The sequence below is a fragment of the Sinohyriopsis cumingii genome, chromosome 2, assembly GCF_028554795.1.
Source record: "Sinohyriopsis cumingii isolate HCF-2022 chromosome 2, ASM2855479v2, whole genome shotgun sequence".
NCBI classification, from domain to species: domain Eukaryota; kingdom Metazoa; phylum Mollusca; class Bivalvia; order Unionida; family Unionidae; genus Sinohyriopsis; species Sinohyriopsis cumingii.
In genome coordinates this window covers 55165689-55181564 of record NC_142962.1, presented here as the reverse complement: position 1 = coordinate 55181564, position 15876 = coordinate 55165689, and the positions used below count along the sequence as shown (strand labels likewise).

At 37.2% G+C, this 15876-nt stretch overlaps 1 protein-coding gene across 5 annotated transcripts in view; it reads left to right on the top strand.

Moving 5' to 3' along the window:
* The first annotated feature begins 5058 nt into the window (after window positions 1-5058).
* Window positions 5059-15876, top strand: part of LOC149804898 (tyrosyl-DNA phosphodiesterase 1-like) — a 66419-nt gene continuing 55601 nt past the window's right edge. For 4 of the 5 annotated variants that reach the window (XR_016416957.1, XR_016416956.1, XM_089945671.1 and 1 more), the window contains exons 1-2: window positions 5060-5554; window positions 13646-14396. Coding sequence is in view for 3 of the 5 variants with exons in the window: in XM_089945671.1 (XP_089801797.1) it covers window positions 13724-14396 (673 nt within the window). In the remaining 2 variants the exon portion in view is untranslated. Of the gene's footprint in view, window positions 5555-13645; window positions 14397-15876 lie in introns of all 5 variants that reach the window. The other variant, XM_089945687.1, reaches the window with a different exon arrangement.

Below are 15876 nucleotides of genomic sequence, written 5' to 3'. Positions count from 1 at the left end.
CTTCTGTGCAAGATTTACAAAAACAACCCTTGTGGGTGTGGTGTGGAGAACGTGTGCCTAAAACGCAAATCGTCTTTTTCTGCCAAATCTTCGTGGTGTATTGTGTCATCGGGGCAGCCATCGCCAGTTTGAGTTTGCAACAAGGAGACAAACAATTGTGGACCATTTTATTGAGCAGTTGCATCGGTTACCTGCTTCCCAATCCCTCCCTGAAATTCTCCTCGAACGGGAACGTTGTGTCCAGTGCCAGTGCCAGTCACCACTCCAACAACCACAACCAGAACCCCATTTTGGGCGGAGACACGCCTCTGACATCCACTAACCCCTCGGACAGCCACAGAACTCTAGAATTATGAGTCACCAAAATCAATTTTACTTAACCTTACCCAGTGACAGTTCCATGGAGGTGTTTCCCCACAACACGTTGTGCTGTTACACGGCCAAATTACCTCAAGCCATCCCCTTAGATCACGAAGCCCATTGGGAAGTGGCTTTAGTAGAAATGATTCACCCGACCCAAGTCCTCAATGTCCTTCCCAATCAAAATTCTTTTAAGGTGGAAGTTCATGACGAGTAATTGCAACAGGAGTTGGATAAGAGAACCATATCTGACATTAAAGACTATGATCAAAACACTAAAACGACCACCTACCACTTGTCCATTCTCCCAGGCTATTATTTCAGTGGTCATCATTTGGTCAGCGCCATAGCCTCCAAGTTTAATGGCGTGTTTGGGAAAGCTTTTGAGATTGTCAAGAACAAAAGTGTCACCATGGAGTACCACAAAGTAGCTCGTCGCTTCTTGATGAAATTTGAGCGGCCTAAAATCGTGTCCATTGTATTTTGTCCTGAATTGTTTGACATGTTGGGCGGGGACATGGAGATGAGGAAGAAAGTAGAAAAAGAGAAAGGCGAATTACCCATCATTTCTGACAACGTGACTTTTGGCCAGTATTTTCGTACCCCGGTAGAACTGAACCAAGGACTGAATTTGATCTTTGTGTATTCCGATGTGGTGGAGTACAACGTGGTGGGCCACACCTCCGTGCCGTTACTGCGTGTCATTCCTTTCAAAGTGGATTCTGCCACGAACGCTGACGAGGAAGGTGGAAACACTTACCACGTCCACCGCGAATTTGTCCATCCTCACTATTTGCCGGTCAGCAAGTCGTATTTGGACACGGTCAACATTACTATAAAAGGAGATCTGGGACAAAATATTCCATTCACCAAAGGAAAAGTCACGGTGAAACTCCATTTTCGAAAACGGTTCTCTCACGACTCGTAAGTAAGTCATGTATCCAGTGTACCAAGGGGTGGCTCGACAGCGAGGACACGGTTTAGGAGACATGTTAAAATCGGCCTTTCGTTCGGTGGCCCCAGTGTTGAAACCGATGGTGACACGCGGATTGCACGCCTTGAAAGATGCGGCACTGACGCAAGGCAAAGAATTTCTCCAAAATGTCATCATCGACAAACAAAACCCTAAAGAAGCCTTCATGAGGGCAGGCAAAAATGTCTTGCTGCAAACGGGCAAAGACATTTTAGGCCGACGAGACACACCTATAAATGCCCTGCACGCTACCGAGTCAGGCATTCAGCAAGGACAAGGCAGAAAGAGACGACGAAGAAGAAAACACCCTTTCACCAGACTTCAAGCGAGAAAAGCCAAGAAAAGAAGAACCGTTCGAGACTTAGACGTTTTCGATTATTGAGAAAGAACAGAACAAAATGATGCACCGAGAGTCTTGCGCTTGTTCCAAGACGGAACTGGATCTGTTTGCCATGCCCCCCACCATGATGACCATGCAAGAATCCCAGTGGGTGGAATTTCACCCCGTCTCCTCACTGACCGATTCCGCTCCCATCGAGTTTGAAATCAAGGGACAGCCCGAAGATTACATCGATCTGAATAGCAGTTACTTGTACTTGAAAGTCAAAGTTCTAGATAAGGATAATGGTGAAGTAACAGACACTGAGAATATAGCTCCCGTCAACAATTTCATGCATTCCTTGTTCAGCTCAGTGGACTTGTACTTGAACAACAAACTGGTCAGCAGCAGCATGGATACTTACCCTTACCGTGCCTACCTGGAAAATCTCTTGACGTACGGAACAGATGCCAAGACAAGTCATCTCAATGCCTGTGTGCTGTGGGTAGATGACGAAGCGGGCAAGTTTGACGCAACTGACAATGACGGCTTTGAGGCAAGACGAAGCAAAATCCTAAAAGAAAAGAGTTTAGAACTGATGGATCGTTTGCATTTGGACATGTGGTTGCAAGAGAAATATTTGCTAAACGGGGTCAATCTTCGCTTGAGACTGAATCGTAGCAGTACCGCTTTCCATTTGTTGGCTGATGCTGATGCTACTAAGACTGGCAATCCTAAAAGCACAATTTTAGAGGCCAAACTCTACGTACGACGCGTGGAAGTGTTACCCAAAGTGGGTAACGACATCAGTCAAACGTTGAGCAGAACGACCGCCAAGTATCCCATACGACGCGTAGAAGTGAAAACCTTCACCATTCCTGCTGGACAGCATTCCATGACCGAAGATCATCTGTTCCAAGGACAGTTACCCAAACGTTTAATCCTTGGTATGGTCTCGAATTCAGCCTTCAACGGAGCCTTCGCTCAAAATCCTTTCAACTTTCAACACTTCAACGTAAAGAAAATCGAAGTCAGTCGTGATGGCAAGACCTTGTGTACCCGACCTTTCGAACCTAAATTTGGTGACGGGAATTACTTGAGATCGTACTTGTCCCTGTACGAAGCTACCGGCCAGTTAGGAACCAACACCAGTCACGGCATTGAATACAACGAATATGCAGGAGGCTATGCTTTGTGGGCTTTCGATTTCACTCCAGACCAAGGCAGCGACGAGGGACATTTCCACCCTATAAAATCTGGCCAGATTCGTGTGGAACTTCAGTTTGCAGATAAACTACCAGCAACAGTGAACGTCATCCTGTATGCAGAATTCGATAATACCATAGAAATCAACAGTTTGAGAGAAGTCATTCTAGATTATTAGAAGTCATGGAAGACTGTTATCCCTCTTTACCTAGTGAAGAAACTTGGGACATGAAATGTGAGGAGACTGTGGAAGAAGAAGTGATCATGATGAAATCGAGATGGCCAGAACAAGAAGCCCATTTAGTCTCCTGTTTTGCCAAACACTTGGTCGACAAAATGACGGAATTGGTCAAGAAAAATTGCTATGGATGTCAAAACGATCATCCCAGTCAAATTCAACACGATAAATGCCTGATGTTGAGTCAAGAAGAAAAATTGGACGAGTATCTGGACGAAGCTTGGAGTCTCATCTCGAACAAAGACGTGTTGCACCAGTGGTATAAAGACTTGCGTGAACATTCTTGTCCACCATTAACCACTCAAGAGATCCATCGTATCGAAGCTCTCCTGAATCAGAGTGAGGAAACAGAACGAATAACCGTTTATTCATCAGACATTTTCAAGCAAAAAGTCAGGATCGAATTGACGACTTATTATTACCTGTGAAGAAGAAAACAAACACAAATCAATGGATACCTGGGAACTTTATTACCTTTTGAACCACAGTTCGTATACGGCTTCTTGGAATCCTGTCGTCTGTGCTAAAGATGAACTCCCTCATCGCAAACCTAAAGACCATCAAGCTTACGTGATCAACACGGACGACAGTCATCTCCCAGGAACCCACTGGGTAGCCGTCTACTTTCCTCAAGAAGGATGTGTGGAATATTTCGATTCGTACGGATTGCCCCCTTTGGAAGACGATATCATCGACTTTATGAGAAGAAATGCTCAAACCACCCGATTCAATAACGTGAAATTACAAGGCACAGATTCCTTGGTGTGTGGACAATATTGTGTGTATTTTCTGCATCATCGCAGCCTGGGCTATTCCTTAGAACATTTAGTGACTCATTTTGATCCTCGTTCTTCTTCTAGAAACGATGTGAAAGTAGATCGATGGTTTTGTGACCATTATGCTTATCTTTTGTCTCAAGCTAGGAAACGTAGTGTCCATCAATGGCCTAATGATTTCCAACAGTGGAAATCACAATTTCATTCACAACGATGAGGCTCCTTTTCCTTCCCCCAGGAGTAATTAAAAATCACGCAGTGCGTGAATAAAAAAGTGGTACATGTTCAAAAGAACGAAAACCACTATAATCCAACTAACTAACTAACCATTTTATGTTTTTTAGGGGGATGTTTTCCATCACGTCCGCGCTTTCACTATAAGAACCCACAGTGTTCGTTGTTCAAACCATTCTGCAAAGAATAAAAAGAAGATGGCGTCAAACCAAATCGACAAAATACAAACCTTGCAAGACGTTTTAGACAACTTAGGAATAATGGAACAGATGCTATTAAGACTGGTTGAAGACCATTATTCCTATAGTCCCCATCGTGTGAAGATGGAAATTAATAACTTAAGGAAAGCAAAGGACAAGATTAGTGGTGTCATGAAAGAGATCAAGGAGGAGAAGGAGGATGAAGAGGAAAGAATAAGAATACGCAATTGGAACGAAAAAATTGAAAAAGAAGAAGAAAATGAAAAGAGGAAGAAAGAAGAGGAGGAAGAGAAGAAGAAGAAAGAAGAGGAGGAGAAGAAAAAAAAGAAAGAGAAGAAGAGTGTAGGAGATAAAATAAGAACTTGGTGGAGGAAAAGAAGAAATTAGAAGAAGAAGAAGAAAACCCAAAGGCCCTTTTCAGGGCCAGCCATATTTCTCGAAAAGAGATAGTCTTTGAATTGCCTACCCCTTTTTTTTTATTTTATTTTTTATTTTTTTTTAAAAAAAAATAGAGACCCTCCCTGTTTCAATTTTACATAGACCCTATACAGTCCCAAGGGTTTTTTGACCATGTTAAATTTACATAGACCCTATATTGTCCCAGGGTTTTTGGCCATGTTAATTCCCATAGACCCTATATGTTCCCACGATTTTTCTCCATGTTAAATTTACATAGACCCTATATGTTCCCAAGGGTATTTGTACTGATCAGTCCCATTGACCCTATAAGATCCCCATTAACTACTATTACATAAAAAGAAAATGGTTCTAAAATATGGAAAGAATATTAACATGTTTTAGTGGGTATTGGTATATAAGACACAATGTACACATACACTAAGATACAGATTACCTAAAGCATACCAACACATAGACACATAGATGTGTTGGCAGTATTGCAGATTATACATAACACATAAAAATTATGTATAAACAAATATTCATTACAAACTTGACTGCAACATATAGACACTTCGTTCCAAACATATGCTTGTTATGACTATGGCTGATTTTAAAATGTAATTTTTACCATAACATACTCTCCTGTAGTGAAACAATCAACAGTTGACTGCACAAATAAGTTAGCCGTATTTCAACAAAAAATTTCACATAAATGATTCATCCGGATTAATCCGTGACCGTCAATGCTTCTATCATAGACATAGACTAGGCAAATCTTTTCTACGAATTTACAGTACGTGCTATCATTTCTTCACAGTTTCAAGATGTCAGCCTCCATTGCTTAATGTAAGCAAATCTTGAAATCGCCTTCAGAATTGATGCCCTGACTCGTTTCATCTTTAGTATTCGTTGTTCTTTTCTTTTCTCCCAGTTTACGTTTTGTCAGCTGTATTATTATTTTTTGCGTATCAATTTTACGTATGCAGTCATATATATGGACGTAGAGAAATTGCAGTGAGCACAGGGGCTCGTATCTCGTTGCTTAAAATTAACCTGTCATACATGTACTATATAATAACTACACAAGAGGACACTTTTCTTCCATCTCGCGCGACCTATTTAAGAATAAATGCTGATATTTCAAGCTACGCTTTGCGTACCTTAATAAATATGTTACCGATATTAAGTCAGGCATTCGACTGTGTATCCCTGAATGCCTATCAAAAGTTTGACTTAATATCATAACTTTAAGTAACGCCAAATCATTTTCCCACGGTACCGCTCGACGTAGCCCTGATCGCGCCCGCTTAATATCCAAAAACAACTCCCTGAATGGAACACTACCTTCTCATTGGCCAACTGAAAATAAGTTATAAATAAAGACAGGACGTAATTTTCTTTCAACCAGTGAGAGGACAGTATTCCATTCAGCACTTTGTTCAGTCAGTTGTAAGCAACGATACAAGTCCCTGTGATACGTCTTACATTGTAGGACAAGATTGGCCCCGCACTGCCACGGGGGCTCGTATCGATGTTTAAAATTGACCTGTCATACATGTACTGTATAATAACTACAAGGGAGGACACTTCTCTCCTTGCTTGCGTGACCTATTGAAGAATAAACGCTGATATTTCAAGTATGCTTCGTGTAGATCAATAAACTGATACCAGTATTTAGCTCAGGCATTCAACTGTGTATCCCTATAAAAAAAATTGACTTAATATCATACCCAGGGATGGTCCTGGCTTTTAAAAAGCTGTCGCCAAAAAAATTGCCAACCTCAATATTTTGTCGCCAATTTTCAAAAAGTGTTGCCAGAACAAGTAGTGTACATTTTTGAAGTGTTAATTTAGTCTATTAATGTAACAGGCAATGAGAATTACAAAAGATGGGTTAGTTAATACTCTAATTACAATAAGCATTAACAAAATGTTACAAAGTGTTATATGAAGATCCGTCGCGATTTTAGGGCTGCCAACTTGTTGAATGCAGTTTCAAAGTCTAATTTTTCACATCTGTACATGCTGATTCTCATTAAATTCTCGAGAGATGAGATGCAGAGTTTACTTCTGATGTCAGTTTTTATGAGGTTCATTTTACTGAATCCACGTTCACAGTCTACAGTGCTGACAGGTGACACCAGTAGTCTCTCGGCAGCCCCCCCCCCCCCATGGCTAGCTTCACAAAGCTTGAAGTGAATTGTTTCCTAAATCCCAAGAATGATCACTGAATGCTGTATAAATTTTCTCGACAGGAAAACTAGGATCTCCATTCCCACGAATGAAGCTTACATGAGTCAACACCTGGCAATATTGGACCGTATATATAAGCATAAATTCACACCCAATTTAGGGATTCTTTCACTCCTGTATTTTGAGAAATAAATAATTATTATTAATTATGCAAAACTGTGTTTTTTTTTGCTATTTCTTGTTGCGGAGTTTAAGTCTCTGCAGCCATAACACAGATTGATGGCAAAAGGAAAATATCAATGAGTAAAATGCTGCACTGGTGACAGATATAATTGTGATTGAGATTTTTTCCATTTACTTTGTATTTATATGCAATAGTCGGTACTTCAAAGGTTATCAGTTTTCTATGAAGGTTCAGCAAAACTATTGTATTGGTATATGTAAAAAAAATGAAAAAAACAACAACAGAAGGATTAGCCATTCAATTAATTGTATCTGTTCTATTCGCGTCTTCAGAAGTTGGTCAGTTGTAGGTATAGTTCGGTAGCATGATTGACTATATCACAGCATACAGTACTCATCCCAGATGTCAGCATAAGCAGATTATGATGTAACAATGCAATCTAAAGATGGGGTTGTCAATATGAACAAAGGATCATTTGTGTAACAGATTGATTCCAATGCATGGCTTAGTCAAGTTGGTGGCTTCCTTTCATTCTCCCTTTTAATTTATCCAGTCAAAATCCATGACTGTATGTACAAATTAAATCACCAAAAAGTGTGTCGCCAAAAAAATAGCCAGATGGTATATTTTTGTCGCCAATAAGGAAAAAAAATCGCAATTTGCGACACTGGCGAAGCCCATGATGATCCCTGCATACCTAATGCCAAATCATTTTCGAACAGAACCGCTCGACATGGCCCTGATCACACCCGCTTAATATGCAAGAACAAAGCGCTGAATGGAATACTCTCCTCTTATTGGTTAAAAGAAAATGACATCCTGTATTTATTTATAACTTATTAGCATTTATTCTTAAATAGGTCGCTTGAGCAAGGAGAGAAGTGTCCTTCCTTGTAGTTTCTATATAGTACATGTATGACAGGTCATTTGTAAGCAGTGATACGAGCCTCTGTGAGACGTATCACATTTATTTGTTTTAGTACTCGATGCCGAAAGCATAAATATCAAGACCGAGGTCTTACATTGCAGGACTAGGGTCAGTCTAACGTGTAGACCAACAAGTAGATCTCTGCTTTTTTTTTTCTGACATTGGACCAACAAGTTGATCAACATTCTTTGTTGACATTACTGGTAATGTCAGGAAAAAAGTGGAGATCTACTTGTTGGTCTAGAAGATTTGAGTTTGAAAACAAGCACATGCAACAAGACCATTCCAAAAACAGTTTGAACTTTATACATAAAGGTATGATAAAGGTTATTTTCTGCCCACTAATTACAGAAAAATTTAACGTGAAATAGATTAAACCTAAGAATGCTGGCTGATTTGGACTATGGCTAATTCAGCCCAAATGCAAGGATGATTCAGATGATGTGGTGTATCATAAGTAAACTATGGAATGCACATGTATATGTAATTATAGTATTTAGTATTTATAGAAAAATATTTAGAACATTAGCATAATGAGACCAGTCAGTATAGACCAAAATAAGTTAACTGCATTTTTTTCTTTAGTTTAGTAAATTGCAGAATATTAAATGTTACACTGTGATTTCAGAAAACACAAATTACCATATGGTGCTTAGAGAAAAATTGTCAAAATGTATTTTATCTTATAAGGTCTGCAAATTTAGGAGAATGTAGAAATATGATATTGATGTGAGATCTTGTATTGAACTAAATAATAAACTATACATGTACAGGACCGTAATTTCATTTGTTTAGTAAATAAATTTTATTTGGAATTATTATATAGTAAAATACAATGTATAAAGATAAATTCTGCAAAAATCTAACAAAGGCATTAATATACCTAGACTACTATGTATAGACAAAAACAATTAACAAGAGCATTATCATATTTGGAGAGAGAGAGAGAGAGAGACACACACACACACATACACGCATACATACATGCATACATACATACATACATACATACATATATATATACATTTTTAGACCCATATTAATAGGTTTTATAAAACATGAAGAAAGAAACAAAAATGAACAAAGCATTAAATAGATTACAGTGTGTTCCTCCTTACAAATAACTATACTGTACAAGTCTTGATCCAACTTTGTGTTATTTTTATTGCAAATACTGTATTAAAATCCCATGGAACATTTACACCTAACCGTTATGAAGTCCCAGGTTTTTGTATGTTATTCGGTGCAATGTTGCAATTTCAGTTATCTTTTTTCTTCACTCACTCCACATACTTCCTTGTGTTATCTCCCTTATGCATGAATGAGAGAGGATTTTGATGAAATTCTGCACCATTTTTAATTCATTTAGAAGATGGGGATTATTAATATTTGTATTGTTATTTTATTACAGCGCTAAGTATTAATAAGTGGAAATTCATCACAGATTTAGATAATATAGAAGCAGTAGCCTACTGTTGAAAATATAACCGAATGCTGAAATAACATTTATATATGTGTATTAATGTACAATGGGTGTATCACAATGTTATGTTTAATATATATATATATATATATATATATATATATATATATATATATATATATATATATATATATATAAAAGCCCTGTTTTCATGACTTTTTGTAAGCTTTAATCATTTTAATTTTTTCTCTCAATAACACAAACTATTTAAATTTTGCAAAAATGGGAATGAACTGCTTTAAAAATATGTCACCATTAATTTTCCAATGCAAGATAAACAGTCTTACATTATTTCATTTCATTATATACAAACTACCCATATAAAAACAGGGTTTATTTCAGTACATGCAGATTTGAACTTTTCATTGTTTCCCAGAAATAATGAGAAATATCTCATTTTAACAAATGTAAATATCACACTTAAATCCTGTACAAAACATAATAATATTTTACAAGGTCTGAATCAGCTCATAATTTTGGCAGAGTAAGCCTGGCCCAAATCAGCTATGGTCCAAATCAGCTATGGTCCAAATCAGCCTGTTGTCAAAACCTGGACATGAGTGAAGCTAGCTGGATTTGTGTTATGACATCTTGTAGACGTTGCAGATTGTGTTGCATGTGAAACCTGTTTATAAAGAAATATTTTCTGAGTTGCAGTAATTATTGTCAGTGACAAAAAATAAAGATTTCCGATACAGATCTTTTAACTGGTGAATGATCCTTTGACCAAGTTAATAAACATAATAAATGCTGAGAACATTTGTCTTGTCTTCATTCTTTGCTCAAATCAAACATTTGCTAAACACTGAAATATAATTACAGCAATTACAGTAAATTCCAGTGCCACTGTTTCCAAACTGCATGGATGTAGCTTTTAGATACCTTGTTTTGCATGTACACATTATCTGGAGAGCTCGCTGTGCAAGAAGGTTTCCAAGCTTTATTTGCTAAAACATTGATCTTTAAACGGTATCACCATAAATAGCACAGATGATACCTTTTTCATTCCATATCAGGTGTATGTAGCCTTGAATAGATGAAAAACTAATGGCCCGATTCCTCAAAGAGCAAATAAACTTGGCTAGTCTTTTCTATTCAGACTAGGCTGGTTTGTGTGCTGTTGTTTGTCCTTGGGCAAGGCCTTTTACTCTAATTGTCTCTGCATGATATGAAATTTCTTGTGTTGATATGCCTTTAAGTAGCAGAGTAAAACAGAACACTTCAAGGCTTGCATGGGAAAACCAAAAAAATTTGTATGAACAAACATTGCAAATAGTATCTAATCTCACTAATTTATGGTTGTTTAAATATAATGGGATATACAGAGTACCACAAAAAGTCACACCTTCAATGCATACTTTGGCAGTTGGACCATAAAGGTATATTCAAACCCAAGGCAAGATAAATGTATGGTCCAGGTCATAAAGTCCAGATATGTGACATAGTTGTTATGTGTGAACATGACTATCAAGAATGTAATATACCTTTCATGCATTTGTTAAGGTAAACCTGTGATATAGGTACCATATGAATATCAAGGATGTATGTAATTGTGTGTAACTATTACCTACATATAAATGTCTGTGTGTGCATGAATGTACTTAGGAACTAACAAAACTGTGATAATGGGTTCTTCAGTTTATTGAATAAATAATTAAATCCACTCAACAATAACATAACTAAATAAATATTTCATTATTAACATTTATTGACACTATCATTTTGAATGACTGTACTGTTACAGTGGTGAATGTCACAGCAAGAAAGGAAATAGGTCAACTTTGGTGAGTAGATAAAATTTAATATCACCTTTTTATCAGATCATTAAATAAATATTTTAGTATTAACATAATTGAAATTGTCAATTTGATTGACTATACTGGCACAGTGGTGTGTATCACAGTAAAATAAAATAAATATTGGTTAATAAATAATTTAATATTAGATCATTTTAAGTTGATTTGTGCAATTAATGCAGTCAGTCAACCTCACCTTCCAATGGTAAGAATATTTGTTATTGCATTTGAAACCAACTCCCATACATGTGACAGAACCAGAATATTAGAGATTGCTCCATGGCCTCAGTGGTTAGAGCATCCACCTCAAATGCAGGAGGTCACAGGTTTGAACCCTGGCCAAGTCATACCAACGAATTATAAAAATGCTATTAACAGATGCCTTGCTAGGCACTCAGCATTAAGAGCTTAGTGTTAGAACTGTTTGGCCTGGTATCAGGATAACATGACAGGGTCAGACACAATGCTAAATGTCTGCGGCTAATTGTCCCAGTGCTAGATATCATTATATTCTGCCATGCTGCAGATATCATAGCGATATGACTGAAAATTCCTAAAGTTACATTAAAAATCCAAATCACATCATACATACACCAGGACATTAGAGCAATAGATTTCAAACTTTTTATCAGTAGATTGGCTTCTGATTAGTAGGATTTCTTAGTGACATAAATCATATGCATTTTTAAGGTGACATCGCTTCTCTATGAAGACATAGGAGTGAGTAATGAAAGCAGATTGTATGCTCTTGTGCACATGGCCTTCTTTCAGTATCTTAAAAGTGAACCAATGTTGGAGCCTTCTTGCTGCAGTTGCTCGTTTCAAATGTACTGTAGCCATGTAACCACAGACTGTCAGATAGGATCCAGCTTGTATTTGAGTATATACAGTAGTTTAAAAAATATATTAACAGACCTAATAAAGCATGACACTAGCCAGAAATTGAAAGTTGACTACAATTGGCTAGGTTCCTGTTTATTTTATAATTATATCTGGTGTTTGTATATGAGATGCTTAATAGACTCTGCAAAAAGCCAAAATCTCATTATTGAATATGAGATGTTCTAGTTGTAACCAAACTAATTAATGAAACCAAATATGGACTGGTAACAACAGCCTGAAAATTAAATTTTGTCATTTTTTAAAGATTGCACAATGTCCATTTTCACTGGGTGAAGTTAGTGACAGGAAAGAAACTGGAAGTGAAGCTGCTTTTATTTGTTGTTGGAGGTCTTGTGCATATAAATTGACTGTAAAAGACTGGAGTATTGTTTTAATTGTGTTCAGAATGCACAAAATAATTCAGTTTTAAGCCTTAAATTCAAAGTTTTCACTGATTTTCTCCTGCCATATCCATTGTTTTATGGCACATTCAAGACAAACTATGTAATTTTAAAATGTTCTGAATATTCCATGCATGTTCAGTTTGATAATTCTTGATCACGGTGAGAACACTTGTCAGATGGTGTCATTCCACATTTAGCTCATCCTGAGTTAGTCTTTGTTACTAAACTTTTTGACACATTGCCAAGACTCTGTCAGGTATCATGTAAGTTGTGATTGTAAAAAATAATGGCTGAATTTTAAAACAGAAACCATTTAGTTCAGAACCAGGATGTAAAATACTGAATTAATTAAAATGCTGTTTAGAGATCTGACTACTGAAAAATCTCACAATTGCTTTTAGCATAAGTGCATGCTCTGCAATATGAATTGTATGAAATTGGCAATGCCTTTGAAGTAAATGAAGCTTAAGTTATGTCTCTGAAGGAATCCAACAGTCCTATTGAGTTTGGGGTCAAGGTTACAGGTCAAGGTCATTTGTGATTTTCAGGGAACAATTGGTTTTGTAAAATAGCTTTTTGTTTTAAAGTTAGATACCTGATCAAACTTTGTGGTTTTTCTTTCACTTTTGGCTATAAACAGACCATTGGGTTTTATGGTATAAAAATAAGAGGCTATTGTCATACTAAGTCTAATTAAAAAAAATCGTAGTTTCTGCATATTAAATCTTATTCAAGACTGTGTACACTGAATAAAGGTTGAGGTCCTTGTGAACAGTTGTTCAATAATCATCTGAATCAACCATGCCCAGCTTTTGCCCACTTAGAAGACCATTAAACAAGGGGTGCGTGTGTTATATGACATTCATGAAACTCTTGTTTTTCATTGTGAGGAAATGTGTGTCATTATTTGTACACTCGTGTATTAGCAATCTGAAACTCTCAGATATTAGTAACTTGCTAGTAATTAGTATTTTAAAGCTTGTAATTTCATTAGGATTTTTAAAAAATATTATCTAAAAGAATAGAAATCACATTTTTTTAATTTACAATTTTTACTTTTATTTCAGTACAAACTGTGAAGGGGCAAAAGAATAAGAGAAATTGCTAGTGCACACACTGTTTCAGACAGTGATTCTGATAAAACTATGGAACCTGTATCAGATGACATTTTGGAACCCGGTACCAGGAGCCTGTACAATAAATCTCCAGACCTCTTTGATAATCCATCACCCTCCAAACCAATGAAAAAAAGGATTCCATCTGTTACAAGGCAGAGGGGCAAAGTCCATGAAATATCAGAAAGCGATTCTGATGACTCAGATCAAAGTGCCTCACATACTTCAGGCAAATCTTCATCTAGCATGACAAAATTATTAGATACTAACTTCAGTAAAAGGCAAGAATTGAATGAAAAAAGTAAACATGAGAATATGAAAATTGTACAGCCTGACCAGACTAAAAAAAAAGGAAGATCAAATTCTGCATCTAAGAATGAAAGGGACAAATCCACATCCATTGGTCAGCATCTGGGATCAAGACAAGACAAGTCAAGTGGAGATACAGGTTCAAAGGATGGAAATAGAACTCTTTCCAAGACTAATCGAGTTGAGAATTGTGATGCAGAAAGTACTATATCAGGTTTGAAAAGGAAGGCTACAGATTCCAAAAACGAATCACAAACAACCTTACAGAAGCATGAGACAGTTAAATTGGAGAATACGAATGATAACATGCCTCAAGACAGTCGCCCACTTTGCAAATATGATGCAATGTGTTACAGGAAGAATCCCTCACATTTTCAGGAGTATAGACATCCAGGTAGTAAAACACTTTGTGTTAGAGTCTTCTTGCACTTTTTCAACAGCATTTGCTAAATGAATCCTCCAGCTAGTTACAATTAGAAATATTTCCCTCTGGCTTATTCTGTCAGTTTCTCTATTTATTCAAATATTTTACCTGATCATAATACATTAGGATAACTACTACCCCGTACCTCCTCCGACTAAGTTTAACTAAGAAGTTAAAAGTTGTCTGCTCAGCATAAGTGTCATTTAAACAGAGTGATTACCCCTTGGCACAGTGATTGGTGCCAAATCCAGTGAATACACTACTTACTACTTCTGCTTGTGCTGAGTAGCACATTCTGTCCTGACAAAAGACCTTGCAATGCAGACCTAATGAATTGTGGAAGTATTCTACATAGCACAAGTTGGATGAAAGCATTATCCATTTATAATTTTCCTGCATATTTTTCTTGCCCTTTGCTTTGAGCAACTAAATTTCCAGTCTTTTGTAGAGTTATAACCTTGTTTATACTGACATAGGTGCTCTTCATATATACCTGCACTGGTTGCTAGTTTGTCCCCACATATTTGCGTGGCTTTTTTATGTGCAGGTATTGTGTGTGCATTGAAAATTCAAATTAGTCATAGTGGCCACTTCATATTTGTTATAAGAAATGCTTCAGTGATTTTACCTGTATAGGCAGTCAATAGGCCGCTGGGGTCACATAATGGGAAGGCACAGAAGTGCTCTTTGAAGGACGAAGATGCTAGTATACATGCTGACATTGCAGTAAATGATTTAATTATTGAAGGTTAGCACACTTTAGAAGGTTCATCAGTCACAAGTCAATCCAAGTTATACTGGACAGTAGCTGACCTTGTCAACTGAACCAATAGGCCTGATACCACACAGGTTCGATGGCCAGATGTCTTTATTGCCAATATTTTGGAAAGATAGAGATCAAATCAAACTCAGATAATATCTCTCACATTAGATATATAGACCAGTTTTTTTAATCAAATATCCCCTAACCTGTCCCAACATGGAGAACTGGAAAATGTCATGCAAGATAAAATGACAGTTCCATCATTACAGGACTCTGCCATATATTTCAGATTGCAAAAGGTCATTGCCACAGTCAATCTTACCATTTACACCAAAGATGGAAGGTCTTTGTCCAGTTTGCCTACCGAACACCACACAGGCACTCCCATGGATTAGCATCTCCAGGATGGTGCCACAGATCACTCAGTGCACCCATTGCCCAAGTTTAGCACCCCAGTACACATGGGATTTGGATTCACTGCATTGACATGCCACTCAAATGGAGCATTTGCTTAATGATTGTTTGGAACTAACTGTATTCCAGTCAGGACATACTATGAGCATTGTGACCCAACCATTTAGATAATCTCCTCCATTATCATTTCAGATTACACAGGAGGCATCTGCATCATCCCATTTACCTAGAGCTAAGTATGATCTTGCTGTGACAAGTGAAGACATTGCCCTA